The following is a 27,046-nucleotide window of genomic DNA, read 5'->3' on the forward strand; positions in this document are numbered from 1 at the left end:
AACAGAACCGGTCCAAACAGAGACCAGGTCAGAGAGAGCAGAACCGGTCCGAACACAGAGACCGGGTCAGAGAGAGCAGAACCGGTCCGAACAGAACCGGTCCGAACACAGAGACCGGGTCAGACAGAGCAGAATCGGTCCGAACAGAACCGGTCCAAACAGAGACCGGGTCAGACAGAGCAGAACCGGTCCGAACACAGAGACTGGGTCAGAGAGAGCAGAACTGGTCCGAACAGAACCGGTCCGAACAGAGACCGGGTCAGAGACAGAACAGAACCGGTCCAAACACAGGTTAGACCTGACATCACTTCCTGTCCAGTATCATCAGCTGCAGAAGCCCCGCCCACTCTGGTTCTGACAGGACCATCAGAACCTGACCGTATGATCCAGACCTGCTGACCAGAACCTCCCAGCGGTGAGGTCCGGTCCGTTACCGTGGCGACAGCAGCAGGACTTACACCCTCTTGCCCTGGACGATCTCGATGTAATCCTCGGAGCGCGAGTAGAACCCGTCCGGACTCAGAGCGCCCCAGAAGTTACTCCACAGTTTGCCGTGTTTGGACAGCATGGGGGCGATGACGGACCTGGAGCAGAACACGGAGGCCCGGTTAGAGCGGCCCGGACCCAGACAGAACCGGGCCGGACCAGAACCTACTTGTTCTCCTCTATGAGGATCCGGAGCGTGTCCGGGTTGGTCAGCGCCACGTCCGAGTCGATGCTGAAGAAGTAACCACAGCCCGGGTTCTTCTGGCACGCCTCGCTGCACACACAGGGGGGGTTAGAGCCGCCCAGAATCAGAACCGGTCCGGACTCGGTTTTGGACTCACATCGCCATGGTTCTGGCCTTCTCCTCTGGCAGGTTCTCCTCGGGTCCGACCAGCACCGCGTCCGGGAACAGAACCCTGTGGCGCTCCCAGAACCGCTGGATGTGTTGTTCATGGTACACCACCTGCAGGACAGGACGGGTCAGAACCAGAACCAGAACCGGGTCCGGAGCCGGGTCCAGTGGGTCGTACGTTGTTGTGGATGAAGAGGCGGATCCGAGTTTTAGGGTAGTTCATGGTGGCCAGACGCTCCAGGAACTCGTCCATGAAGGGAGTCGGATGTTCGATGAAGACGGAGAGGAAGACCAGAGGGAGGTCTTCCTCCTGGAGGGAGGGGGGTAGACGTAGAGGTGGGGGGGAGACATACCGGTCAGACTGGCTCTCATCCCCCCATAGCCCCTCCCCCCGCCCCTTACCTGGCGGTCGCCTAGCAACAGCAGGTCGTCGTCGCAGCCTCCACAGCCATGTTCGTAGGTCCAGGCCGTTGGGACGTAGTTTCCCAGGTAGTTGAGCTGCAGCTGAGGACGGAGACAGGTGTTGCTATGGCAACTGAACGTACACCAGCTGCACTTCCTGTTGCTGTCACATGGGGCGAGCGGAGGCCTCTGATTGGCCGTTACCTTGGTGGGTCCGTTGCCGTGGATGACCACAGGAAGCGTGTCGTAGGCCACGTTCCTCACTCTGACCTTTGACCTCTCAAACTTCAGGACAACCTCGTCTGGAGAGAGAACCGGGTCAGAACCAGGTTCCAGGCCCGATGACTCTCCACCAGAACCACTGAGGTCCAGTCTGGACGGGCCCAGAACCGGTCCAGAGACTCACCGATGGCTCCATTGAGGTTCTGGAAGATCCTGGATCGGTGGTCCAGAGTCATGTTGAACCGGGTCTGAAACACAGCACAACATCAGTCGGGTTCTGTCCGGCCGCTCCCGCCTCCCGACCCGGTTCTGACCCGGTTACCCTCTGCTTCTGGTCCAGGTAGATCCGGGTGTAGAACAGCTGGTCGTCGTCGTTGTCCCTGAACTTCCACTGCTGGACGATGGCGGCCAGGTCCGAGGAGAACCCGATGAAACCTGGACAGAACCGCAGGTCAGTGGACCGGGACCAGAACCAGAACCACAGAACCGCAGGTCAGTGGACCGGGACCAGAACCACAGAACCGCAGGTCAGTGGACCGGGACCAGAACCACAGAACCACAGAACCGCAGGTCAGTGGACCGGGACCAGAACCACAGGACAGAAGAACCTCACCTCCAGAGTTCAGGTAGCGCTTCCCAGAATGCACCTGGGGGTACTTGGAGGCCAGGCGCTGGTCGGGCCAGCAGAACCCCTCAGCAGAGAAAACGACCCGGTGACCCAGAGAGGAGAACCGGGTCAGAAGCTCATCTGGACCGGCCGCCAGGATGACATCGTAGCTGCAGAGACGGAGCAGAGGCCCGGTTAGGAGGTCCGGTTAGACAGAACCGACTCCATCCATATATTAGGGTTATAATTAAACTAATTAAATATAATTATTTGTCTCTCAATAAATATTAAATATTTTTGTATTTAACGAGTCGCTGCCATCCCATAATGCCTCTGGCTACAGGCTGAGGCTGGTTGCCATGGCAACCCCAGTCTCAGCTCTTCTGATGCCCGCAGCATGATGCTGCCACTGCCATGTCCCACAGTGAGAATGATCAGAGCATTAAGCCCCGCCCCCTGTTATCAATAAATAACAAACATGATGATGTCAAACTGATCCCAGAAACCTCAACAGGAAATGATGCTCTGCTCTCTGATTGGCTGCTGTGGCTGCAGTGGGCGGGGCCAAGCCTCAGGATGAGTCAGGAAATAAAAGACATTTCTGCTCTTTATGATAATCTGACCTGATCAGAGCTTCAGGCGGAGCTCCGCCCCCTGCACAGAGAGGGAGAGGAAGAGCACGATGAAGGCTACCTGTCCACGAACATGACGACCAGCTGCTGGTCCTCCGAGTGCTTCAGCAGCTCCTCCTTCAGCCACCTGACCTTTTGACCTCCGCCCACCGTCCGGGCCACGTCTCCGCCCTTCCACTCCTCCCCCAGACCCAGCACCTGCCAGAGGTCAGAGGTCAATCAACCAACCAAATCTGATTTGTGTGGCACATTTCAGCAGCAAGGCATTTCAAAGAACTTTATGTAGTTAATTTTACTTCTTTTATTTTTTCTGATGAACCTTCTGAAAACACCTTTTTGTTGAATTTACATGTTTGTCGCCTTTGCACTGCAGTTGGTTATTTCTGTTTTATACTGTTTTTATGTTTGGATCCCAATGTGGCCCCAAACCCATCCTCATTATCTATGTATATTTGTTTTTTCTTGGTTTTTGAATTCTATTTTATTTTGGTGGAGAAGCTTTTATTTTCTTGCTTCCTGTTTCTGTGTCACATCCTGTGTTCCCGCTGCCCGAGCTGCTGTGGGTAGAGGTAATCCCACAGAGCCGTCTTCTGTTTAAACATTAAAATATTCAAAATGTAAAGAAGTATGCTGCTCAACTCATAAGTTGTAAACAGTTGTTTACCTTTTTGATGTTTAGCACAAAACTGTTCTGGGTATTTAATTCCCACGTTGGTGACAGTGATCCAGTTTACTGAGCCAACATGGTTATTTTATTATTTTTTTGTCCTTTGGTTGGTTAAGGTCTGTGTGAGGAAACTGCAGCCAGGAGCTGCTGCTGAACATGTTTTTGTTTTAAACAGAAATAAATCGACGCAAATCCTGATTCCTTCGTGACCGTATTTTCCGCACTATAAGTCTCACCTAAAAACCTTCAATTTCCTCAAAAGCCTTATAATCCGGTCCTTATATATGGACCAATATTGAGCCACAGCAGGTCTAGCAACTACAGTAAGCAGACACCGACTTTATTTTCGCCCGTAGAAGAAGAAGCGCGCGGTGCATGCTGGGATAGTTGTCAGAACGCTGGTTTGTTAATAAAGTTTGACTGACCAGGAACCTGACGGTCATTTAGCACCACGTTCTCCACCAACAAGCTGTGTGCAAACGGAGGAGGGTGACCATCGCCCAGCCCCGGTCAGAAGGCTCGTCTTGCTGACCGGAGTCGGACTGTTTTGTTGATATTCCCTTTAGTGCAGCTCCATCTAGTGGATGCATAACGTAACTCCAGCCTCTACTGTAGCGTCTATTCTATGCGCCTTATAGTGCGGAAAATGCAGTACGTCATAAAAACACAAGAACACAGAGCCATGCAACATAGAAGCAACAATCAAAACACATTAAGATGTTAAATTCATAATTGATTACGTTTCAAATCAACTCTAACCAGGTGGGTTTTAAGTTGAGATTTAAAGGCTCTCAGTGTTTCAGCTGTTTTACAGTTTTCTGGCAGTTTGTTCCAAATCTGTGGTGCATAGAAACTGAATGCTGCTTCTCCTGGTTTGGTTCTGGTTCTGGATGCAGAGCAGAACCAGAAACAGAAGATCTGAGGGGTCTAGACGGTTGGTACAGCAATAACAGATCTTTAATGTATTGTGGTGCTAAACCGTTCAGTGATTTATAAACTAACAACAGTATTTTAAAGTCTATCCTCTGAGCTACAGGGAGCCAGTGGAGGGACTTTATGTGCTTAGTGTTAGGCACACAAACTGGTGTTAGGTCAGAGGTCAGCGGGGGTTAGCCGGCCCAGACCCAGAGTTCTGGTTCTGGTCTCACCTTCAGGCTGTAGTTGAACTGCGCCGCCGTCTTCACGAAGCGCCTGAAGCCGTCCGTCTCCTCCGTTGCCGCGGTAATGACCAGCAGATTTTCTACACCAGAGACAAACAAAGAGTCAGTCTGGATGCTGCAGATCTAGAGCTGATCCTCCACTCTGATTGGCTGCTGGAGCTGATCCTCTATTCTCATTGGCTGCTGGAGGCCCCGCCCACACCTGGAGCTGATCCCTGACCTTCTGCTCAGACTTTTCACATTTGTCACATGACCTCTGACCTGAACATCTGGCTGGACAATCAAAGAGGAGGAACTTATATCAGCGTTTCATATCGGTCAGTATTGATAGTTATTGATCAGTCCAACCACCACCATGTCTCCAGTAGGGACAGTGTGTTAGGAGGCGACACATCTGAGGATTCAGGTTCAGACTCAGGAAACTCAGGGGGTATGAATACTTCTGAACTTCAGGAACGGCTCAACTTCCTCCTGCAGGTGTCAGCGGAGCCTCCAGGGAGGAAGAGGAGGAAGAGGAAGGTGAATAAAACCTGCTGGTTGTCCTGCAGCTCCGGTTCCTCTGCTCTGAATGTCTGAAACCAGAAACCTGCAGAGGAAGAGGAGGAGGAGGAGGAGGAGGAGGAGGAAGGCTGATCGGACCCAGAATCAGCTCCTCTACTGTCCTCCAGGTCGGATGGGAACCAGTAGAACCAGAACCAGAACCAGATGGACCCCTGCTCAGCAGCTGGGCATCAATAACTCATGCAGTTCTATTTCTACTCCTGGGTTCATTCACCTGGATGATAATAATAATAATAATAATAATAATAATAATAATCTGTTAAAAAACCAAAACATGATTCACTTCAGAAGAAGAGACTCTCCGATTGAAAACCACAGAAGAAGAAACATTTCATCTCTGAATCGTCCACGTTTATGGGTTGCCATGGTAACAGTCTGCACCAATAATCCATTTTATCAATCATCAATGCAATATTTAACTGAACTGTTAAAGATCTTTATAACAGTTTTAGTGATGAAGTTTTAAACACCCAGAAGCAAATGAAAATTAATGTAATAAATTTAAATGAAATACTAAATAGACCAGCAGTGTTAACTGGCTGCATGTGAACCAGGACGGTTCTGAAAAGGTCCAGAATGGTTCTGAAGAACCGTCATTCATCCTAAAACCAGAACTTTCCAGGTTCTACATCCTGATCATAAAATGTCTCCATTTTTATTCAGTTTTGAATAAATCCTTTACTTAACGTGTTTCCCCCTCACTTTCCTGCTGATTTAACAGTTTAGGTCTGATTTATTAATAATATTCTCATTTTTGACAGTTTCACCCGGAGTTTATCTTTTCCATCCAGACTGCGGCTCCGGAGCTCCAGCGGCTCACCGTTCTCCTGCTGGCCGACTCGAGGAGCCTGTGGGGCGGCCTTACCTGGCGAGAGCTTCCGCTGTTCGGCCCACGCGGAGCTGAGGAAGCAGACAGCAGTGAGCCAAAGGAGCCGATAGGACGCCATGTTTTCCGCTTTGTGACCCGGTTAGAACCCGCTCGGTTCGGCAGAACAGAACCGTTAGTTTATCCGCTTCTTCTCTCAGACTCCTTCAGCTGCCTATGGTCCAAATATCGCGATGCCTCAGCAACGAGATGTCCCAACATCAACACAGACCGCAGTGGAAAGCAGATCTCAGGATTCAGCCAATCAGCAGCCCAGAATGGTTGAGTGACATGGAGCTGCGCCAATCAGCGGCCGACAGATGGAATCGGTGGGAGAGAGGCGTTTTGTTCAGATTTGTCCAACTGGAGAAACTTCGTGAAAAAGATCTGAATCTGTGCCACGTGTGTGACATTCCACGGAAAGAGAGACACGGAGAGAGGGGATTAAAATGAGACCGTAAAACACCGGTACATAGAGCAACATCGATCGATTATTATTCATAGTGTATATTTCTGTTTGAGATGATTCTGGCTTACAGTTAATGAAAAACCAGAAATCAGTTTATCAGAAATACCTCTTGAAATTAATGAACTTTTAATAGATTTTATAAATAAAACAAAGAAGTGAGAGGGGAAACAGGCATCATTATGTACAAAAACTAAGAATTTTGAATTAATACGAATTGCAACAACATTTAATTTCCCTTTGGGATCAATGACATATTCTTTAATTTTGGTGGGTTCCGATGTTTCACTACAACTCCCATCAGCCCCCTCGGTTTGCAGCCAGGAAGGTAAACAAACCGAGTATTAACCTCCGCACCTCCTGTTGTCATGGCAACGCAACTACCGACAAACCTGTAGAAAGCGAAAACTTCTTCCTGACAGTGTAACTGAGCCCGAACCCCGCATTTTATCCCAGTTTATCCGTGTTTGGTCCGGTTTGAGCCGGTGCAGATGAAGAAACGGCCCCGGTACTTCACCCCCGCGGAGGTGGCCTCTCACTTCACGTCGGGCGACCTGTGGGTGTCCTTCCTGGGCAAAGTGTGCGACCTGACCCCGCTGATGAAGCAGCACTCAGGTGAGTTCCGGCTGCAGGTGTTGGATGGGGGTTCTGGTTGAAACCTCTCTCCATGTAGTTGAATTAATAATTCTGTTTTATTTATATTTCTGCTCCTGTGGTGTATGGATATATTTATTCTTCTTAAAGGAATCCATAACTTAAATTTGTTGTTGACATGTCAACAGATGAAATGAAATGAAATGAAATGAAATGAAATGAAATGAAATTTGAAATGAAATGAAATTTTATTCGAACATGATACAAATATAAAAATAAAATAGTGCACAGTAACAAGAAGTGCATAAGAAAGAAGAGAAAATACAGATTTTCTACAGATGGAATATATTGTAATTATGAGGAGGTATGATGTTGATATATTTAGTTTTGTCGACCATCTGACCCACGGACCTTGGTTACCTTGGATGACCTTGGATGACCTCGGCTGACCTTGGTTGACCTCGGCTGACCTTGGCGGTGTTCCTCTCTGCAGGTGACGTGCTGCTGCTGCCCATCATGGAGTGTGCTGGGAAGGACATCAGCAGCTGGTTCGACCCAAAGACCAGAGATGTGAGTTTTAATCTGTCCAGCCCCTTTACTCTGATACCTTCAGTGAAACCAGCTGAAGTCGCTGGTTTAGCTTCCATCATGGATGTATTTCAGCAGTGACCTTTGACCCTGCTGGGAGCTGAGCTGTTCCTGGTTTTTCCAGATCCTGAGGTTTGTGGACCCTGTGACGTGCTGCGAGCGGTACTACACCCCCAGGGGGCGCTTCGTGCACACGCCGCCCAGCGGGCCGCGCTCCGACTGGAACACGGACCTGGGCCAGCCCTGGTGGAAGGACCGCCGCTACGAGGTGGGGCTGCTGTCAGCCAAGACGCGCTGGATCCGCGTCGTCAACACGCTGACGTCACAGGAGCAGCTGCTGGAGGTGAGAGAGGCCTGGTGCACTATGGGTAATGGAGTCTGTCCTGTGAAGCTCACAGTGCATTCTGGGTAACGTAGTGAAGCTCACAGTGCATTCTGGGTAACGTAGTGAAGCTCACAGTGCATTCTGGGTAACGTAGTGAAGCTCACAGTGCATTCTGGGTAACGAAGTGAAGCTCAGGCGGCCTGCCCTCCTCAGGTGTGCTCGGAGGAGACCCTGGAGGAGATCCTGCAGCGCTACCTGCACCACAACGCCCACGCCAACAGCTACACCTGGAAGTACCACGGAGTCGTCCTGGACATGCAGAAGACGCTGAGCGACAACGGCGTCATGGACGACGACCTGGAGCTGGAGCAGCTCAGGATGGACCGCGACCTCTTCGTCCCCGCCATCCTGCTCTACTTCAACGACGACCTCACCGAGGGGTGACGTCATCGCTGTGACATCACATTAAACCTGCTGACAGGTCCTGTGATCTGAACCTGAATGCCTCCAGGCAGATTTTAATCTGGCCCCAGACCAGCGTGTTCACACCAGATGCTGCATCACGCCTCACACCGTGCAGCTTCCTGCTACCGTTAGCATCCTGCTACCGTTAGCATCATCTATGATTAGCTAACATCACGGCGTTAATGTTAGCCTAATGCACTGCAAAAACACAAAATGAAAAGCTTTTGCAAATATCTCAGTACACTTAGAATAAAACAAAACTAACTTATAAATAACCTCCATTTTTTCACTGATAAGAGTTTTCCAAGTTATAAGTGAAATAATTAAAGAATAACTGACTTAAAATCAATTACATCTACTGAAGACTTACTTGGAAGTTAGTTTTGTCGTATTTCAAATGTGCTCAGATATTCACACTAGAAACTAAACTCAACACTTGGTAAGATTTTGTGTTTTTGCAGTGCAGGAACAACGAACTAACAAAATGCTTTAATCAGCATTTTGAGACAGAGTGGAGATAAAATGTGACAATTTCTGTGGAGGCAACATCAGCAGACAAACACTGATATTAAACAAGTTTAATATCTTTTTAAAAATGTAACCAGATGTGTAAAACCTGAAATCACTACAAAGTAAAACCCAAAACCTTTAGACATGTAAATCAACAGCTGTAAAAAACATAAATAATTAGTAAAGTTAAATAAATTCACATTGGCAGCAGAACTTCACCTGGTATCTGTGTGAAAACATGAAGTGAACATAAAGCTGATCTGAGGGATTAAAACATGCTGGGGGTCCGGGCCCCTCATGGCCCCCTCTGTCTCCAGGCCTGGCTTCTCCAGATCAGGAAGCTGAGCCAGAGGTCAGAGGTCAGGGCGTGTCTCTGCAGAACCTCCGGCGGGTTTAGGGAAGCAATGCCTGCAGAAGCTTCCTTCCTCTGCAATCTGTTCTGCTGAAAACGAGAAACAGAGATTCTGTGGAAGGAGAAACTCTGACCGCACAGCGGGCGAGAGAGAGAAAGGAAGAAAGAGGGAGAAAAACAGAGACGTTACAAAACCACAAAGTGCTGAGCAGACGGTTCCTGCCGGGAGGAGGAGAAGCCGCAGGAGGTTCTGGACTCGGCCGGTTGGATTCCTCCAGAGACGGACCGTAGACACGCTTCTTCTCGCTCATCTCCAGGTGTTCAACAGGTGAGACACCAGCAGGAGGCGCCGGTCCTGTCCTCCTGTCCTCCTGCTCTAATGCTCTGCTTGTTCTGCCAATGCAGCTCTAAAAACTGAAGACAGCAGACAGAAGAGCGTCTCCACCATGTTCAACAGCTTCAGGGACAAGGACATGGACACCTGCACCCTATGGGTCAAAGGTCAGAGGGGGTCAGAGAGGGTGGAGGATGGTTTCTGCTCTTCCTGCCTCCAATGACCTGCCTGTCCTCCTGTCTGTCCCCGTCCTCGTCCCAGAGAGTCCTCCTGGCTCTGTCTCCGGCCTCTTCAGGTTCAGGCGCTGGTTGTTTCCTGCTCTGATGGTTGCCGTGGTGTTCGTCCTCATCCTGGTTCTGGGAGTCACCAGTAGGTACCCACACACACACACACACACACACACACACACACACACACACACACACACACACACACACACGTTGGACCAGGAGGAACCAGACCCAACGGTCCTTCCTGGTGTTCAGCCGTTGGACGGTGTGGCTTCCTGCCGGATCAGAACTTGTTGGTTCTGTTACAGTCCGGTTTGTCTTGCTGCGTGTTTGTCTTGCTGTCGTTGTGAGGACTTCCTCTTGACCAACAACCAACAATGTGAGGACATTTTCCACAGCAGGACCCGGTTGGATCTTCAACATGGCGACGGCTGAGTAAGCGTTGTTCACAGGAACAGACAGGTGAACGTTGTTCACCTGAAGCAGCAGCCTGCGCTGCGCACAGCACTGATGTCAGACACGTACTTCCTGTGAAAACAACATGGTTCCTCCACAGCTTCCTGCTGCCGATATGAGGAGCGGCCATATTGAAATGCAAAGTCGGCCTTACAAATCGTAACAAAGTCGGAGCTGCTCCCAGTTTCCCAGTGGGAAATCAGATTTTTCCACTGGGAAGTGAGAATTTCCCAGTTCCAGGTACAACTGCAACACAGTAAAGGTGTGAATTGAGTTAAGGTCTAGGGTCAAAGGTCAGGAGTAAACCATAGAAAAAAGTACATGAAAGATAGAGAAACAGTGTGTGTGTCTGTGTGTGTGTGTGTGTGTGTATGTGTGTGTGTGTGTGTGTGTGTCCAGACACTAAGACGTCCAGCCGGCTGTGGACTGCAGAGGAGGACATGTCCATCCTGGCCGACAGGATGGAGTCCCTGAATGCATCGCTGCAACAGAGTTACGGTACAGGAAGCTCCGCCATCACTGCTGGCCTTTCACAATAAAAACACAATCCTATAACAGATCAGGAAGTGGTTGAATGTCTGGTTCTGGTTCTGGTTCCGTTAAGCCGACTGAGATTCTGAATGTTTTGTCTTCCAGAGTCCATTAAAGACCTTCACCACCTGCAGTGGTCCATTCAGGAGAACAAGGACCGGCTGGCCTCAGGTCAGTGTCCAGAACCCGATCAGAACCCAACCTGAGCCCGAACAGAACCTCACCAGAACCCGACCAGAACCTGACCAGACCCTCACTAGTACCTGACCAAAACCTCACCAGAACCTGACCAAAACCTCACCATAACCCAATAGAACCCAAGAGAACCGCAATAGAACCCGACCAGAACCTCTGTGTGTGTCCAGTGTCTGCAGCCCTGCAGCAGCTGGCGGTTCTGGACTCTCTCAGCCGGACCGTGGACGGGCTGAAATGCTCCCTGGAGCAGATCGTCAGCAACGGTACGGCCCCTCAGAGAGATCTGTCCTCTGTCCCGTCTCTGTCCTCATGTCTCTCTGTGTCCCAGGCTCATCAACGGGACCGTGCTGTCCCCCGGACTGGACCCGGTTCGGATCGGACTGCTACTTCTTCAGCCAGCAGCAGCTGAACTGGAACCAGTCCCGGAGCTGGTGTGAGAGGAAGAGGGCTCACCTGGTGATCCTGCACAGCGACCAGGAGTGGGTGAGAAAACTTAGTGGAGGATGAGCTCAGTGGAGGCAGCATGCTAGCATGCTAGCTAGCTCTGCTCAGCCGAAGCGCCATGTTGTAGCTCAGCATGGATGAAGCCAGTAGCCGAGGTTTATAGCGTGTCAAACGTCCCGGTCCGGTTTCATGACGAGCCGGGAACCTTCCAGACCCCTGGGGCCCTTCCAGACCCCTGGGGCCCTTCCAGACCCCTGGGGCCCTGGAGCCCACAGGCCAGAAGTCGTTATCACATGTTCACAGCACCTGATGTCCACCAGTTATCCCTGCCAGGAGCCAGGGGTCCAACCTGGGGTCCAACCTGGGGTCCAACCTGGGGTCCAACCTGTCCCCTCTGAACCTCGGGGTAGACGTGTCTCTATGCATCTCGTCTCCTGTGTGTCCGCCATCTTGTTGGCGTCCATCATGTCTGCTCTCTGCTCTGTGCAGGACTTTGTGACCAAGAAGTCGGTTCCTCTCTTGTACTGGGTCGGCTTGACTGATGGGAGGACTGGGAGGTGGGAGTGGGTGAACCAGACCCCTTATACCATAGAGCGCAGGTAGGCCTGGACACCTGGACGCCTGGACGCCTGGACACCTGGACGTCTGTCCTCCAGCCACCGTCTCTGTCTGACCGAGCTGTGTGTCTCTGTGTGTCTCTGTGTGTCTCCAGGCGGTGGGTTCCCGGCCAGCCCGACGCCTGGACCGGTCACGGTATGGGTCCTGGAGATGAAGACTGCGCTCATCTCCATAGAAGCGGGCGCCTTAACGACGTCCACTGCAGCACCGGCCTTCGCTTCATCTGCCAGAGACCCAGCATAAACGCCTGAAGACACCTGGACACAGGCTCCGCCCACAACCCGCCGCCCTGAAGGCAGAGCGGACCCGTTAGAGACTCAGACACCTGATGATGATGATGATGATGATGATGTGGCATTAAAGGAACATCTGGAAACTTCAGCTCCTCTCAGTCTCCTCCTTCTTCTATGTTTGTGTTTAGTCAGTTTTCCCAGCAGCCTCTGATGTTTCACCACACACACACACAAACACACACACACACAAACACACACACAGCGGTGTTTTCCAGTCCAAAGTGCGCTCTGGGGCCTCTGTGGCCATTGACCTGCAGCTCAGCGTTGGACAGAGACGAAAACGAGGACAGACACCATGACGACCGAGTACCACGACGACGTTGAGGACGACAGCAGCTCGTTCTGGAACAAAGGTACTGCTGCAGAGTCTGGACCGGGCCGGAACCGGGTCCAGACCGGGTCCACAGCTACCTAACCTGTCCCTCTGTCCATCAGAGCCGCGGCCCGTCTCCTTCTCGGCGGTCTCCAGGGTCAGGCGCTGGCTGTACCCCGGTCTGGGCGCCGCCTTCGTCCTGATTTTCATCATGGCGGTTGGAATCACCAGTGAGTACGTCCTCATGTCCTGGTGGACGTCTGGTCCTCCCAGTGCGTCCAGGAGACGGTGAGGCAGAACGTCCTCTGCTTCTGGAGGAATCATCATCTGGTTTATGGTCCAACTTTTAGCTTCTAAAGCTCAGCAGCTTTGACCTCAGACACTTTTATTGGACCAGAGTCCAGAACAGGTGAGGAGGCAGAGACTGTCCTCCACACCTGTCCTCATACGGTCGGACCTGAAGGTCCGGAAGGTTTCAGTAAGGCTAACGAGAAGCTAGCAGCAGAGAAGGCTAGGCTACAACTAGAGAGGGACGGACAGATGGTCAGATAACCTGATCTCTCTGAGAACTTAGCAACCATCAGTCAGGTGTTGACTCCTGGCAGGTAGAGCCAATGAGGGCGGAGGAACACCTGGCGGGTAGAAGCAGCTGCAGGTCTTGTAGCTCCGCCTCCTCCTTGTAGCTCCGCCTCCTCCTTGTAGCCCCGCCTCCTCCTTGTAGCTCCGCCTCCTCCTTGTAGCTCCGCCTCCTCCATGGTTCTGAGGTTCCTCATGACTGTCTGCAGACACCAGCACGCTGAGTCGGCTCTGGTCCGTGGAGAAAGCGTTGTCCAATCAGACGGAGTGGCTGATGTCGGTCCAGCGGCTCGCTAAAGGTAACACACCTGTCCAGGTAATCTTGACCCGTCTCTGTCCTCCTGACTCTGCTGTCCATCGCAGACGCAGCTAAAGACGCTCAGAGGCTCAAGTTCTCTGTGGAGAGCAACAAGGAGCAGCTGACCTCAGGTAACCCCAGACTCAGATCCAAACACCTGGAAACACCTGCTGACCCCTGACCTCTGACCCCGTCCCCAGTGTCTGAAGGTCTGAAGCAGCTGTCCACCCTGGACACCATCGGCAGGACGGTGGCCAAGCTGAAATGTTCCCTGGAGCGCTTCATGAACAACGGTCAGTCCAACTGGACAGACTGGGACAGTCCCAGTCTGTCCTTCAGTCCCACTGGGAAACCAGTACACTCTGATGGCGTCTGTCCTCATAGCGTCCTCTGGAATGTCCTCATCTGCTCACTGTCCAGGTTCTGTCTCCGTCTCTGACGGCTGCTGTCCTCTGGGCTGGGAGACCTTCGGGTCCAGCTGTTACCTGTTCAGCAGGTCGGCTCTCTCGTGGCACGAGGCCAGAGACTGGTGTAACGGACACGAGTCTCACCTGGTCATCCTGATGAGTGATGAAGAATGGGTGAGACAACCTGTCCACAGTTTGGACCTCCTGAGGACAAAGTGTGGAGCCGTTTCTGAATGCGTCTCTGGTTGGTCCAGGACTTTGTGACCCGTCTCTCTGCCGGGTCGTTCTACTGGGTCGGTCTGACGGACGAGAAGTCCGGGAGGTGGGAGTGGGTCAACCAGACGCCGTACGTCATGAACCGCAGGTACAACCTGGAGTCCAGCATCACCTGGACCTCCACTCACTGGCGCAGAGAGAGGGTATGCAGGGGGCGCTGCACTGCAGGGGGCGCCAAAACAATGTGCAGGATAGTAGCTGCCCTAATAAATCCAACAGGATGTATTCAGGCAACTGACTGGTCGTGGCGGGAGGCAGAGGAACAACTACTTACTTTCTGAGGTTTCTACGAACACATCGGCGCCCCCTGCTGGCCCAGGTTAGTATGGCCATACAGCTCTCCCTCATTCATGCACTTAAAATACAGTAAATCTATTATGGACTTTTATTATGTTACATATTATAGCAGGCGATCATCTGAATCACAAACAAAAATAAAGTTTAATGTGGTATAAATATGTATCAGTGTTTTTCATATTTCTGTGAAACTGGACCGTCAGTTTTAACACTGAATAAGGGAGAGCTGTACTAACCTGGGCCAGGAGGGGGCGCCGCGTTCGCCCTCAGAAAGTTCTGCCCCTGCCTGTTATGAACCTAGACTGAACATAAGGCCCCACCATCTTAAACATTCCCTCCGGTACCAGAACCGGTCCAAGGTTCCGTCAGCTCCCAGAGAGCGAGACGCAAAACGCCAAAGTTAGAAAAATCACCCACCTGGATTTATTCACTAATTATAATCCGTCTGCAAAAAAAGATCAATGTGAAAACTAACAGCAGAAGAACCACGTCTGCGTTTCATCCGGAGGCCAAGCCGCTAACATGACCCACATTTGATCATTGTGAAAAGTAGCAGCTCCACAAACTACCGTATTTAGAGCCAAAATGGCTGCTGGTACCAACGAGGCTAAAGATCCAGTTTAACAGGTTCTTTAAGGTGTTGGTCGGTGCAACAGGAAGTGGCTTCAGACTAAATGCTGAAAGGTCAGGAGGGTCCAGCTGGATGGACCTTCAGAAGGTCTGATGGTTACGGAGGATCACCGTTAACTACCGGATCTTGACCAGCCGAACGTAGATCTGGTACCGTGTCTCCTGTCTCATCCAGGCGATGGAAACCCGGCCAGCCCGACAGTTGGACCGGTCACGGCCTGGGGCCTGGAGATGAGGACTGCGCTCACATTCACAACGACGGGCGGCTGAACGACCTGCACTGCTCCACCAGGCTGCGCTACATCTGCCAGAGACACAGCCAGCGCAGCTGAGCCTGCTGCCCCCTGCTGGCCGAGCAGAGTGAGCTGGTCCTGAATGCTCCTTTGTCCTTCATCAGCGGGACACTTACGTCCCAGTTTGACCAGCTTCTCCCTCTTTCCAGTTGGTTCCTGTTCATGTGTCAAATAAAGACGTTTTAATCCAGGCTCCTGTCACATCGTCTCTTCTTACTGGCCTTGGAATGGGCCATTTATCATGTTCTCTCTGTGGTGTGTGTTGGGATGAGGGTGTGTCCTACGGTGAGTGAAAAACGTTTCCTGTGACATAATCTGGTTTATTATGATGTCACGGTTCCTCTGACATCATAATCTGGTTTATTATGATGTCACGGTTCCTGTGACATCATAATCTGGTTTATTTCCATCAGAACCTTCTGCTGATGAAGCCTCAGTCCTCTGTAGAGCGCCCCCAGATGGCTGAGTAATTACACTACTAGCTGAAATAATCAGAAGCTCGGTCATCCTGAGAGTTTAGCATCCTGAGGTGAGTGAACCTTCACTGGCGCAGACTGAGTGTCTGCGTGGTGAAGTAGGAGATTAAGCAAAATTATTATTGGGTCACCGCTGCATTATGTGAGCAGCAGCAACACGCATGTACAGCTTATGAAACCAGGTGCATGATGGGAGCTGTAGTCCTCTGGACCTTCATCCTGAAAGCTGCTGGAGATAAAACTGTAGATCAAGTTCTCTGACAGGAGAACTAGAACCTTTAGGTGATTCAATCATGGAGGAACTGATTCAGTACCTGAACCAGCAGGGGGTCAGGGTGTCTGTGGGGGGTTGATGGTTCTCCTGCCTCTTTCTGAGGGCTGAGCTCATATCTGGATGGGAAAGGAAAACCCAGCAGAACCAAGGACAGAGAATATTTCTACTTCCTGTCCGTCTTTCTACCGTCTTCCTGCTTCACCCCCCGGTCCCAGGCCAGAAGGCGTCGGTACGATCCCCCTTCATGACCTTCCCAGAGGTCGCCGCTCCTGTTTCCCAGTGTATCAGTGACTGGAAACGGACCGTTGCTAATCTGCTAGCTTAACTTCAGAGCAGAGTTTGTGTTTGATGGAACTAAAATACCATCAACATAGAGAAGAAGTTAGCTTCTGCATGGAGGAACAGCTTCAGCTAAACGGCTAACCAAGCACTGTAAAACTGAACTGTTTAAACTGAACTGTAAAAACTGAACTGTAAAGACGATGTGAAACACAACCCACTCCAGCTGAACTGATTTCCCCTCATGTGAGTCAGTCGGCTGGAATCCAGCAGGAAATGAGTCGATGGGACCAGAAACCAGGAGAAGAAAAACGACTTTAACCCTTTATGGATCCATTACGGTTTATTTCCTGGTTTCTGATGGAACAAACAAACTTTGGTAACACTTTATCTGAAGGGGGGTGAATAAGACTGTCATGACACTGTCATAAACATGTCATAACACCTGTCATGAACATGAATAAGCCTTCATGAATATTTATGGCTGTTGTCATAAAGTGTCATTCGGTAAATTATGACACTTTTAATACAAAGTTGACATTATTCAAAATGTCTTTATGACAACTTGACATTAACCAAGAAATAATTACTGATATAAATTTGTTATAAAAGTTTTACTGATTGCACTTTAAAAATCAGGTAACTTTATGTTATTAAATGTAAAGTTTAAACAGTAATGGTTTATTGGTTAATGACAAGTTGTCATAACAAAGACATTTTGAATAATGTCAACTTTGTATTAAAAGTGTCATAATTTATCGAATGACGCTTTATGACAACAGTCATAAATATTCATGAAGGCTTATTCATGTTCATGACAGGTGTTATGTCATGTTTATGACAGTGTCATGTCAGTCTTATTCAACCCCCTTCAAATAAAGTGTTACCCAAACTTTTACTCACTTGGTGGTTCTGACTTGTTCTTGGACTCCTGTCCCTCTGCCAGGTCCGGATCCGAGTCCTGGACTCGACTGAGCCCAGTTTCAGGTTCTGTTCTCCAGCCTTGCAGACGAGTTCGGATCAAAGAACCAAAATATGGAAGAAAAACAGACCAGAAACCCCAAGATGGAGGACAGAACCTCAGACGGGTCAGAGGTTCTGTCAGAGCAGGAACCAATGAGACTTGAGGAGCAATCAGCTGATTTATTGTCAGAACTTCACGTCTCGTTTTCAGAACAAACAGGAAACAGGAAGTCGTGCAAAGATTCACTGCAATGGCTGAAGGACAGAGACTGGAGGCTGCAGGCCGGACTGAGCAGAACCAGAACCTGGACCAGAACCTGGTCCAGAACCAGAACCTGGACCAGAACCAGAACCTGGACCAGAACCTGGACCAGAACCAGAACCTGGTCCAGGGTCTGGTCCTGGTTCTGACGCTGCTTCCTTCAGTCTCTGCTTGACAGCTGGATTTACAAAAGCAGCTGGGAGGTAAAAGGGGGGGTAAGACTTCAGTCAGTGCAAAACACACACACACACACACACACACACACACACACACAGTTCATGCTGTAATAAATAGAAGCGTCTCTACTCTCTATTATGGGTTTAAATAGAAGAAGCTGTGACTTGTCTGAAAGGTCAAAGGTCAATACTTCAGAGCGACCAATCAGAGGAGAGCTAGCAGAGCTGATGGGCCGGCTGTGCCCCACGCTGTGTCTGTCAGGCGCCGCTCCAACGCACACACCGGTCCACAAAGACTCGGACTAGAACCAGACAGAGCAGTGGGAGACCGAGTCCTGAGGGACAGGACAGCACGTCTCTGTGTCTCTGTCCTCCTCCTGTCCCTCTACGTGGTCAGTCCTCTCTGCTCCTGCGTCCCTCTGTCCTCCTGTCCTCCGTCTCTCCGTCCCTCTACGTGGTCAGTCCTCTCCGCTCCAGCTCCCTGCTCTGCTTCAGCTCTTTGATCCTGCAGAAACAGCAGCAGCCGTTACAGGAAGTGACATCATGAGGACGGGTCATGATGTCACTTCCTCTGCCTGACCTGTGTCTGCAGCGCCGCAGGAACCTCATGATCTTCCGGGCCGCCTGGTCCTGCTTCTTCGTCAGGAACGACCCCCTGCTGGACAAACCAGGAACTGCTCAGACACAACGAGTCTAAACCTCAGCAGGACTCGGGGTGAGACTTGGACTCGGACTCTACTGAGACCAAGTCCATGATGTTTAACTTGTAAAAATAGTTTAAGTAAAAACGATATGATTCAAGTCTGAACAACTTGGAACTTGGTCAGTCATGGACTCGTGTCATTAACTGGTTTGTCAAACGACATACGAGTCTCTACTAGTTAAACCATCGACTCCGGGTCAGACCGACTCGTCTTCGGGTCAGGCTTGTTACCAGGTTGTTAGGTCCCAGCTGGTCTCTCCCCTCTCTGCACCGCCTAGCCCAGACGCCCCCCTTCCCAGACGCCCCCCTCCCAGGATGCCGCCCTGGGACGGTGCCGCCTTACTTGCTCTTGGGGTTGAGTGCGGCGCCCCCTCGTGGCGCCTGCTTCAGCCTCTCGTACTCCTTGTAGCTGCGGTAGTACTGCTGGATCAGCACGGCGGCCCGCCGGCTCTGCTGGAACCGCTTCTGCTCGTAGTACGACCGGAACTTGGACTGGATCAAGATGGCCGCCTGGGTCATCTTCTTGTAGAGCGCGTACTGCAGGGGGCGGAGTCACAGGGTCAGGTAAGGTCTGAACCTGGTTCTGATGAACAAACATCTGAGACCCGGCCAGCTGCACGCACACACACACACACACACACACTGCCTACACACCACTACAGCTACTGTCAGCTGGTTACCTTCAGAGCTATCCATGTTAGCTAACCAGAGAGAGAGAGACAGCAGGTTAGTGACGTTAGTGGAGGAGACGCGCACACACACACACACACACACACACACACACACACACACACACACACACACACACACACACAGAAATGCTGAACATTTAGGATTTTTTTGCACACTGTCTCTTTTTAAATAAAGTTTATTGAAAGCACACCCATCAGCTGCACACACCTGTTTGTACTTCCTGTAGCACCTCTGGATGACGGCGGCCGCCATGTCCTGCTGCTCCTTTAACCTTCGACCCTGCACACACACACAGAGTCGTAATGCGTCCATCAGGCCAGCAGGGGGCAGCGAGTCCTGCTCAGGCCGTTGCCATGGTTACCTTGTATCGGCGGAAGGCGTTCTGGATGATGCGGGCGGCCTCGTACAGCTCCCTCTGCTCGCCGTCCGTCAGCGTCAGCAGAGCGAAGTCTCTCTCCATCTTCCCATTGGCCGAGGCGTTCAGGAACTCCGCCCACGCCGCGGACGACGGGGGGCGGAGCCTCTGGAGAGCCAGAGCGCTGAGCGGCGAGGGGGGGCAGACCCGCCTGCAGCAGAAACACAGAGCTGTTGGTTCTGGTTCTGGTTCTGGTTCCGGTTCGGGTCCAGCTCCATCAGGCTCACCTGGGCGGGGACTGGCTGTCCACCGTCTCCAGGTAGGTGGCCAACCAGGTGTCCTGGATGGCCGGGTTGTCCCGCCTCTCTCTGAGCGGAGACTCCGCCCCCCGGGGGAAATCCTCCTGTTTGATTCGCTCCGGCGTCGCCTCGATGATCTGCTCCGCCAGCGTCGCCATGTCCACCTGCCGGGCAGAGCGGCTCTGTTAGGTCAGCCCGGTCGCCATGACGACCTGCACCTGGAGCTCTGGCCTACCTGCAGCACCTCGTCCTCCAGGTACTCCTCCTCCTCTCCTTCATTCTCGGCGTTCTCGCCGTAGCTCAGCAGCTGCTCCTCCAGCAGCGCCCGCCGCCCCGCGCTCTGAGGGGGCGTGTCTGTGGGCGGGGCGTTCTTGTAGTCCATCAGGTCTCTGGAGCCGCTGGCGGTTAAACCTGGGACAGAGGTCAGAGCTTTCACCTTTAGGAGCTGGCACCTAAAAACTTCCCTTTTGACATTTTAGATTCAATCATCTATGTATAAACCCAGTAAAGACATCCCATAATAACCTGCAGGAAAAATAAACCTGTTAGACTGAGAACAACATGGAGGACCAGCGTCCTGTTGGGTCATCAGCCAAGGAGCAAAGGTCACGGTGAGGACAGACGGACAGAAGACCGCAGTTTGCTGTCTGCACTCAGAACGTCAGGCTGGGGTTAGCCTCTGTTAGCCTCAAAGCTAGAACCCTGTTAGCCTCTGTTAGCCTCCTGTTAGCCTCCCAGGATAGCCTAGGCCTCTGTTAGCCTCACAAGCTAGCGCTCAGTTAGCCTCACAAGCTAGCGCTCAGTTAGCCTCACAAGCTAGCGCTCAGTTAGCCTCACAGGCTAGCACTCTGTTAGCCTCACAGGCTAGCACTCTGTTAGCCTCCCAGGCTAGCACCCTGTTAGCCTCCCAGGCTAGCACCCTGTTAGCCTCCCAGGCTAGCCTAGGCCTCTGTTAGCTTCACAAGCTAGCGCTCAGTTAGCCTCACAAGCTAGCACCCTGTTAGCCTCCCAGGCTAGCACCCTGTTAGCCTCCCAGGCTAGCACCCTGTTAGCCTCCCAGGCTAGCCTAGCCCTCTGTTGGTCTCCGTTTCCTTTCATGTTTCAGTGAACAGGACCAAACTGAACCAGATTGATCCAGATTAGGTCAGTCATCGTCACACTGCTCTGACTGGGAATCGGTGAAGAAGCAGCGTTACCAGGGTTACCTGTGCTGACAGTCGGGTTAGGCTCCTCCCTCCACATGGACGCCAAGGGAACGGTGGACTGAATGAAGGACGGGGAAGAAGGAGAGATGGACAGCGAGGAAGAGGAGAGCGATGATGGAGACGAGGGGGAGGTGTCCATGGGGGCGGGGCCACTGGAGTAGGCGGAGCTGGGGGACGGCGAGGACGGGTCGCTGGGTGAGGGGAGACTGCTGGAGGAGCTGAGACCTGGAGGAGACAGGAGATGCTTACAGCCAATCAGAGAGCTGGATGAGGTCAGGTGACAGCAGGAGGCGGGGCTACCTGTGTCCAGGCTGGTGGACAGAGGGGACGGCGGCGGCCCGTCCCTGGTGGCCGCCTGAGAGCGCTGTGTGTGCAGCTCCTCCAGTGCGGCGGCGAGGCGGGTGTGGCCACGGGAGCGCGCCACGGCGAGCGGCAGGCGGCCCAGCGAGTCGGGGATGCCCAGCGCCAGGCCGTTCCAGCTGTACAGCAGCTCTGCTGCCCTCTGGTGGCCCAGGGCGCACGCCCACATCTGGAACGCACAGGGCGCCCGGTCACCACGGCAACACCGCCACGGCGACCGGCAGTCAGGCGGGGGCTTACCAGCGGCGTGCAGGAGAAGTGGTCGATGTTCAGGGGGTCCACTTCCTGTTCCAGGTCCAGACTGTCGCTGCTCATCGCCCTGCAGGAAGTGACATCATCCTGAGACAGGACATGACGTTATCGTGTGGGCGGAGCCAGGACGGCCCGGCTGCCTTACCTCCAGTGGATCAGGGTGTGGATCAGGTGGGTGTAGCCCTGGGCAGCAGCCAGGTGCAGCAGCGTCATCCCACGGTGACCGGCCGAGTGACGAAGGCTCTCTCCTCTTCCTCCTCCTCTTCCTCCCCAGCACGCTCCTCTCATCATCCGCTCACACACACCAACGATCCTCCTCTCAAACCACTGGGAACACTGGGAGGAACAGAGACCAGTCACTGGGCAGCCGACTGACCCGTCCCGTCAGACGCCGATGGAGGAACTTCCTGGCATCAGGCCGATAAAATGGCGACCGCCGTCGTTCCAGGTCATCTGACCTGCTTGCCCCGCCCCCAGCAGCTCCGAGTCACCCGGCGTGACTCGGAGCTGCTGAGCCAGAGAGCGAACAACACGGCCTGCCACCAGGCCGCACCTCCACCCAGCTGCCACCAGGCCGCACCTCCACCCAGCTGCCACCAGGCCGCACCTCCACCCAGCTGCCACCAGGCCGCACCTCCACCCAGCTGCCACCAGGCCGCACCTCCACCCAGCTGCCTCCACCCGCCTGCAGCTGTCGGCCTCAGGGTAGGGGGAGCGTCCAGCAATGCAGCAACCCCTGTAACAACCATACTGGATAGTTGGAGTCCAGGATGGCAGCCATATTGGAACCAGTCAGCCATATTGGACCTATACTGGACTGGTTTCTGATTCCCAGAACCGGTCTCTGGCTGGAGCCTCTTTGAGCTGATGATTTATGATGATCTGGTTCATTTCAGGACCAGGTGACGGTTCGGTACCTGGGTCAGGGTTTCCCCAGTGTATTATAAGCCTGGTGCCCCGCCATGCTTTACTAGGCCCCCCGCCAGGCTAAGCTTTGCTTGTTTTTAGAAAAATTCAGGGTAGGAGTTTAAACCCACCATGTTGCTCTGGTTGCACAGCTCTACGTGAACCACAGGAATAACTTGCAGTCGCTTTCAGAGGAGCGGTGAGGATGATTTGTATTTGTGAACAAACAGCTCAAACTTAAAGATTAAACTCACAGCATCAGATTGTAACAGGTTTGGTAACAAACCAATCTAACTATGAATATTGTTCTTTGAAGTTTTACAAACTAAACTTGCCAGATCCTTAAAATCTTAAATTTAAATGTTAAACTATATTTTTATTTATGCTGAAACCATTAAATCAAATTTATCATCATTGATCATCTCAATAAATAAATGTTACATTCATGTAACTTTGTTAAAATATCAGCATTTATGGCCCCTGAAGCTCCGGGGCCCTGATGGAGCCGCTGACTTAATTTGGATTAAATAATTGAAATTCAATTTATTTTTGATTTGTTGTTTTTAAAACCAGTTGTGGGTTTAAGCAGCGTTTCACTGATGATGTTTTCCCATAACATATAAAAACCCAGTAATATTTTTACATTTTCTGTCTACTTAACATCTTTTAATACAAAGTCATGGTGGACCGCCGGTGGACCGCCTCGGCACCCCGACCACCGGGCTGAGTGGGTTTTCTGGGGGAAACCCTGTGGGCGGTTCTGAAGGTTCTGACCCGCGGCCTGAGGACTGACGTTGGCACTGAGCTGGTTCCAGATTTAGCTGCTTTAAAAGGATTATTGCTGCTTTCTAGGAACAGTTTCCTCTGGCCCGGTTCTGCTCAGAGTCAGAGTTCTGCCGACCGGGTCCGGTCTGGGTCAGAACCTTCAGAGGAAACCCTCTGAGGACCAGCAGTAGTTGTTTTGGTCCAGGTCCAAGTCCTCTCCGTCTCACCGCGGCTATTTTAACTCCTGGACTCCATCTGACAAAATCCCATGACATCAGCCAGAGGGGGCGGAGCCACCGCCGGGCCAGAACCGGGCCTGAGCCTCAGAACCAGCAGCCGGGCCAGAGCTGCAGAACCAGAACCAGCAGCCGGGTCAGAACCTCAGAACCAGAACCAGCAGCTCAGAACCGCAACCAGCTGACAGACTGGACTGAGTCCAGAGGAGCCAGCAGAACCAGAACCTGAAGAACCTGCAGCAGGTCGGATTGGACCTGCTGTCTGGACAGGAACCAGAACCACAGAGTAAACTGGACCGGACCTACCTGCTGCTGGTCATCAGGTAGAGGAGGGGGCGTGGCCAGCTGGTTCCCACTCTGCTGCTGCTGCTGATGATGATGATGATGAAGGCCGTCCCGAGCCGCCATCTCCGCCATCCGGCGCTCCATCTGCTCCAGCCGCTCCAGGATGGACATCCTGAACTGGTTGTCTGCAGGAGGAGAGAGCAGGTGTGTGAGGCTGAGGCTCCACCCACGGAGGCTCCACCCACGGAGGCTCCGCCCACAGAAGCTCCGCCCACAGAGGCTCCTCCCACAGAGGCTCCGCCCACAGAAGCTCCGCCCACAGAGGCTCCTCCAACAGCAGCAGCTCCGTCTCCTTCGCTGCGCTGCTGAAACTGAACACGCTTACAACCAGGACAGCCCCAAGCTCCTCGTACACTACCCACAATGCACCAGGAGCAGCAGGAGGCCGACAGGTGATCAGAATGTGGATCAAAGCTCAGCCAATCAGCTGCTTGGATCTCAGCCAGAGCCAATCAGCAGCAGGCAGCCGTCAGCAGCTCTGACCAGCAGAGATCAGTGTAAAGAGGGTCACACACACATAACACACACACACACTCACACACACACACTCTGTCTCAGATGGAAACTATCTGACTGACTTCGATCGCCCACCGCCTGGCTCTCTCTCTCTCTGTTCAGGAAATAAAAGCAGAGGCCAAATATAGACTGATCCAGTGTGACCTGCAGAGCACACACACACACACACACGCACACACACGCACACACACGCACACACACACACACACACACACACACACACACACACACACACACACACACACACACACAGGGGACTCCCTGCTAGCAGCTGCTCTGATCCCTCCTGGACAGAAATAAAACCACAGCTGGTTCTGTTGGGTCAGCTGCGGTTCTGGTTCTGAGTCCAGATAAGACCAGGTGAAGCTGCTGCTCTTCCTCCTGATGAAGAAGATGAGGAAGGGCAGTAGAGCCATCAAACCGTAAGCATCAACTGACTGGGACCAGCATCCAGTGAATCGGGCTGATGGGGCCCGTGGTCGTCATGGTGACCGGCTGATACCTGCAGCTGAAGCCGGGACCGGTCCAGTTCTACAGGGCAGGCTGGACTACTGGACTAGATGATCCTGAGAGGATCATCTAGTCCAGAACCGCTTCGACCAGCTTGGAAAATACTCAGACTACTGAAGTCACTCAGGTTACCATGGTAACTGAAGTCACTCCGGTTACCACGGTAACTGAAGTTAATCAGCTCACTGAATCTAAAATAGTGACCAACATCCCCAAAGTTAGCCAGGTTGTTTAATCAAGTTAAAATAGTTAGTAACCAGATTACTATGGATACTGAAGTTTCTGAGCTCACCTTGGTTACTATGGTAACCAGGTGAGCAGCTGGAACGGAGAGTCCAGCTGATGACAAACCGCCTATTGGTCTGAAGGAAACATGGCTGCTTCCACCAAACACGGACCAACAATCAGAACCAAACCAGAACCACAGCAGAACCTGCTCCTGGACCAGCAGCGCCTCCTGCAGGTCAGGCATGGTGTTGGCACGAGCGAGGAGGAAGAGGAGGGTGAGGAAGAGCAGGTACTGACCGTCCAATGAGAGCCAGTCCAGCTGGGAGCTGGGCAGAGAGCTGGCGTTCCTCGCTCTGTACTCGAACAGAACCGACGACGACACCGACCCACCGGACTCCAGAACCTGCAGACACACCAGGCCAGCCTCGTGGGCTGGAACACAGGAGAGAGACGGGTCAGAACCCAGAGACAGACGGGTCGGTCAGAACCCAGAGACAGACGGGTCGGTCAGAACCCAGAGACAGACGGGTCGGTCAGAACCCAGAGACAGACGGGTCGGTCGGAACCCAGATGATTTAAAGATCCTCATCCAGGACGTCCAAAGGGTCTGGAGGAAAAGACAGTCTGGACCTGCCAAACCGCCCCCCGTGGACCCGGCCGCCCCCCCGTGGAACCGGACCGGCCCGTTAGCGGTCAGTACCTGGGCAGTAGCAGCGCAGAACCCCGGGCTGGATGAGGGAAGCGGGGACGGCGCTCTGATCGAACACGCAGGAGTACCGACCCGACGGCTCGCTCCACGGCCCGGTGATCAGAACCTTCACTCCGCCCTGCACAGAGAACAGCTGCTGGGACCGGAACCAGAACCTTGGGACCGGTCCCCCCGTGCAGGACGCTCACCTCTGGGTAGGACCACTCCGGGGAGAAGTCTGTGATGGCGGCCAGGCGGGCGGCGGCGGGCAGCGGCTGGGGGAACGGCAGGAAGGAGGAGGACGGCGACGGCTGCGGCGGAACCACGTAGCGGACGCCGGTGGGGAACACGGCCGGACCCGATGCGCTGGGCGGAGCCGGAGGGGCGGCGGCGGGGCCCGGCTCATCGGTGATGAGGTCAGAGATCAGGTCGGGGAACTGGCTGTCGAAGGAGATGTCCAGCTCCTCAGGCTCCGCCTCCTCCTGGCTGTCCATGCAGGCGTCCTCAGAGTCGTAGCGCCGCCTCCTCTCCTCCTTCACCTGGACCGTTGCTAGGGAGGCTGTCTCCATGGCAACAGCTGCCGAGCTTGACAGCAGCTCCAGGTGCTGATGGGAACTCTCAGCAGGGGGCGGAGCTTCAGGTCCGGGCAGCTGATTGGACGACGGCAGGACCAATGGCTGCTGCCCTCCAGGCGGTGCCGGCGTCTGATTGGTGGGCTGGGATGGTTCACCTGGCCGATCCTGGGAGGCCAGCAGGAGGGGGGCGGAGCCACTGTCTGTGTGTTGCCTAGGAGACGGGCTGGAGGGGGCGTGGCTTGTCTGAATGGGAGGAGTCAGAGAGACGGGGTGAGAGGAAGGATACGGCCTCAGGAAGTAGTCCCAGCGGGACCCGACTCACCTGAAGCAGGACCAGCTTGGTGGGGGGGGCACTGCCTTCATCATCATCATCAGTCCGCTCATCCAGCTCCTCTTCCTCAGACCGGGACTCCTCCTTCACCCCGTCGGACTCCCCCAGCGCGCCCAGCTCCAGGCAGAGCGGCAGGAGGGGAGGGGCCACAGAGGAGGTGGGAGACAGGGAGAGGGCGAGCGAGGGAGGGGGGGCAGAGAAGGG

At 52.9% G+C, this 27,046-nt stretch overlaps 5 protein-coding genes and 2 long non-coding RNA genes across 8 annotated transcripts in view; 4 read left to right on the top strand and 3 right to left on the bottom strand.

Moving 5' to 3' along the window:
• The window catches only part of plod3 (procollagen-lysine, 2-oxoglutarate 5-dioxygenase 3), a 12,131-nt gene extending 6,007 nt beyond the window's left edge, over positions 1 to 6,124 (bottom strand). The window contains exons 1-12 of one of the 2 annotated variants that reach the window (XM_015050177.1): positions 5,955 to 6,124; positions 4,517 to 4,608; positions 2,763 to 2,899; positions 2,076 to 2,239; positions 1,785 to 1,897; positions 1,647 to 1,710; positions 1,445 to 1,542; positions 1,241 to 1,342; positions 1,017 to 1,148; positions 828 to 949; positions 656 to 760; positions 459 to 584 (exon numbers count right to left, since the gene is read on the bottom strand). In XM_015050177.1, coding sequence (XP_014905663.1) covers positions 459 to 584; positions 656 to 760; positions 828 to 949; positions 1,017 to 1,148; positions 1,241 to 1,342; positions 1,445 to 1,542; positions 1,647 to 1,710; positions 1,785 to 1,897; positions 2,076 to 2,239; positions 2,763 to 2,899; positions 4,517 to 4,608; positions 5,955 to 6,036 — 1,337 coding nt within the window. In that variant the 5' untranslated portion in view covers positions 6,037 to 6,124. The remainder of the gene's footprint in view (positions 1 to 458; positions 585 to 655; positions 761 to 827; positions 950 to 1,016; positions 1,149 to 1,240; positions 1,343 to 1,444; positions 1,543 to 1,646; positions 1,711 to 1,784; positions 1,898 to 2,075; positions 2,240 to 2,762; positions 2,900 to 4,516; positions 4,609 to 5,954) is intronic. The other variant, XM_015050179.1, reaches the window with a different exon arrangement.
• LOC106958342 (uncharacterized) overlaps positions 1 to 12,592 on the bottom strand; it is an 18,599-nt gene extending 6,007 nt beyond the window's left edge. The window contains exon 1 of the long non-coding RNA XR_001427133.1: positions 12,515 to 12,592. This is a non-coding gene — a long non-coding RNA (uncharacterized LOC106958342). The remainder of the gene's footprint in view (positions 1 to 12,514) is intronic.
• Positions 4,617 to 17,124, top strand: LOC106958344 (uncharacterized). Its single transcript, XR_001427136.1, has 3 exons — positions 4,617 to 5,274; positions 12,484 to 12,486; positions 17,114 to 17,124. It is a non-coding gene; the product is annotated as an uncharacterized LOC106958344 (long non-coding RNA).
• On the top strand, positions 6,857 to 8,423 carry cyb5d1 (cytochrome b5 domain containing 1). Its single transcript, XM_015050188.1, has 4 exons — positions 6,857 to 7,035; positions 7,508 to 7,584; positions 7,727 to 7,945; positions 8,141 to 8,423. The coding sequence occupies exons 1-4, from the start codon at positions 6,912 to 6,914 to the stop codon at positions 8,369 to 8,371; spliced, it is 651 nt and encodes a 216-aa protein (XP_014905674.1). The 5' UTR covers positions 6,857 to 6,911; the 3' UTR covers positions 8,372 to 8,423.
• On the top strand, positions 9,442 to 12,443 carry LOC106958330 (C-type lectin domain family 10 member A-like). Its single transcript, XM_015050182.1, has 9 exons — positions 9,442 to 9,582; positions 9,660 to 9,755; positions 9,850 to 9,957; positions 10,674 to 10,772; positions 10,911 to 10,976; positions 11,171 to 11,263; positions 11,329 to 11,483; positions 11,934 to 12,043; positions 12,157 to 12,443. Exons 2-9 carry the CDS (start codon positions 9,701 to 9,703, stop codon positions 12,311 to 12,313), a joined length of 843 nt encoding a protein of 280 aa, XP_014905668.1. The 5' UTR covers positions 9,442 to 9,582; positions 9,660 to 9,700; the 3' UTR covers positions 12,314 to 12,443.
• Positions 12,622 to 15,637, top strand: LOC106958331 (C-type lectin domain family 10 member A-like). Its single transcript, XM_015050183.1, has 8 exons — positions 12,622 to 12,708; positions 12,791 to 12,898; positions 13,454 to 13,543; positions 13,608 to 13,673; positions 13,743 to 13,835; positions 13,963 to 14,123; positions 14,204 to 14,313; positions 15,328 to 15,637. The coding sequence occupies exons 1-8, from the start codon at positions 12,651 to 12,653 to the stop codon at positions 15,482 to 15,484; spliced, it is 843 nt and encodes a 280-aa protein (XP_014905669.1). The 5' UTR covers positions 12,622 to 12,650; the 3' UTR covers positions 15,485 to 15,637.
• Positions 17,125 to 17,599: 475 nt separating the features above from the next.
• The window catches only part of camta2 (calmodulin binding transcription activator 2), a 22,677-nt gene continuing 13,230 nt past the window's right edge, over positions 17,600 to 27,046 (bottom strand). Inside the window, exons 10-27 of the mRNA XM_015050174.1 lie at positions 26,834 to 27,040; positions 26,146 to 26,754; positions 25,949 to 26,075; positions 25,546 to 25,680; positions 23,956 to 24,119; positions 21,888 to 22,078; positions 21,731 to 21,809; positions 21,431 to 21,659; positions 21,122 to 21,355; positions 20,161 to 20,336; positions 19,914 to 20,089; positions 19,633 to 19,837; positions 19,479 to 19,550; positions 19,259 to 19,279; positions 18,922 to 19,115; positions 18,456 to 18,533; positions 17,815 to 18,380; positions 17,600 to 17,754 (exon numbers count right to left, since the gene is read on the bottom strand). Coding sequence (XP_014905660.1) covers positions 18,326 to 18,380; positions 18,456 to 18,533; positions 18,922 to 19,115; positions 19,259 to 19,279; positions 19,479 to 19,550; positions 19,633 to 19,837; positions 19,914 to 20,089; positions 20,161 to 20,336; positions 21,122 to 21,355; positions 21,431 to 21,659; positions 21,731 to 21,809; positions 21,888 to 22,078; positions 23,956 to 24,119; positions 25,546 to 25,680; positions 25,949 to 26,075; positions 26,146 to 26,754; positions 26,834 to 27,040 — 2,952 coding nt within the window. The 3' untranslated portion in view covers positions 17,600 to 17,754; positions 17,815 to 18,325. The remainder of the gene's footprint in view (positions 17,755 to 17,814; positions 18,381 to 18,455; positions 18,534 to 18,921; positions 19,116 to 19,258; positions 19,280 to 19,478; positions 19,551 to 19,632; positions 19,838 to 19,913; positions 20,090 to 20,160; positions 20,337 to 21,121; positions 21,356 to 21,430; positions 21,660 to 21,730; positions 21,810 to 21,887; positions 22,079 to 23,955; positions 24,120 to 25,545; positions 25,681 to 25,948; positions 26,076 to 26,145; positions 26,755 to 26,833; positions 27,041 to 27,046) is intronic.

This window comes from Poecilia latipinna, unplaced genomic scaffold (genome assembly GCF_001443285.1).
Source record: "Poecilia latipinna isolate Pla-1442-1.1 unplaced genomic scaffold, P_latipinna-1.0 Scaffold979, whole genome shotgun sequence".
Taxonomy (NCBI): Eukaryota; Metazoa; Chordata; class Actinopteri; order Cyprinodontiformes; family Poeciliidae; genus Poecilia; species Poecilia latipinna.

Bases quoted from the DNA above. Each gene is read 5' to 3' on its own strand.
- cyb5d1 (XM_015050188.1), top strand. From the start codon at position 6,912: ATGAAGAAACGGCCCCGGTACTTCACCCCCGCGGAGGTGGCCTCTCAC. The intron at 7,036-7,507 runs GTGAGTTCCGGC...TCCTCTCTGCAG, and splicing joins GCTGATGAAGCAGCACTCAG to GTGACGTGCTGCTGCTGCCC. The intron at 7,585-7,726 runs GTGAGTTTTAAT...TGGTTTTTCCAG, and splicing joins TCGACCCAAAGACCAGAGAT to ATCCTGAGGTTTGTGGACCC.
- LOC106958330 (XM_015050182.1), top strand. From the start codon at position 9,701: ATGTTCAACAGCTTCAGGGACAAGGACATGGACACCTGCACCCTATGG. The intron at 9,958-10,673 runs GTAGGTACCCAC...GTGTGTGTCCAG, and splicing joins CCTGGTTCTGGGAGTCACCA to ACACTAAGACGTCCAGCCGG. The intron at 12,044-12,156 runs GTAGGCCTGGAC...GTGTGTCTCCAG, and splicing joins CCTTATACCATAGAGCGCAG to GCGGTGGGTTCCCGGCCAGC.
- LOC106958331 (XM_015050183.1), top strand. From the start codon at position 12,651: ATGACGACCGAGTACCACGACGACGTTGAGGACGACAGCAGCTCGTTC. The intron at 14,124-14,203 runs GTGAGACAACCT...TGGTTGGTCCAG, and splicing joins TGATGAGTGATGAAGAATGG to GACTTTGTGACCCGTCTCTC. The intron at 14,314-15,327 runs GTACAACCTGGA...TGTCTCATCCAG, and splicing joins CCGTACGTCATGAACCGCAG to GCGATGGAAACCCGGCCAGC.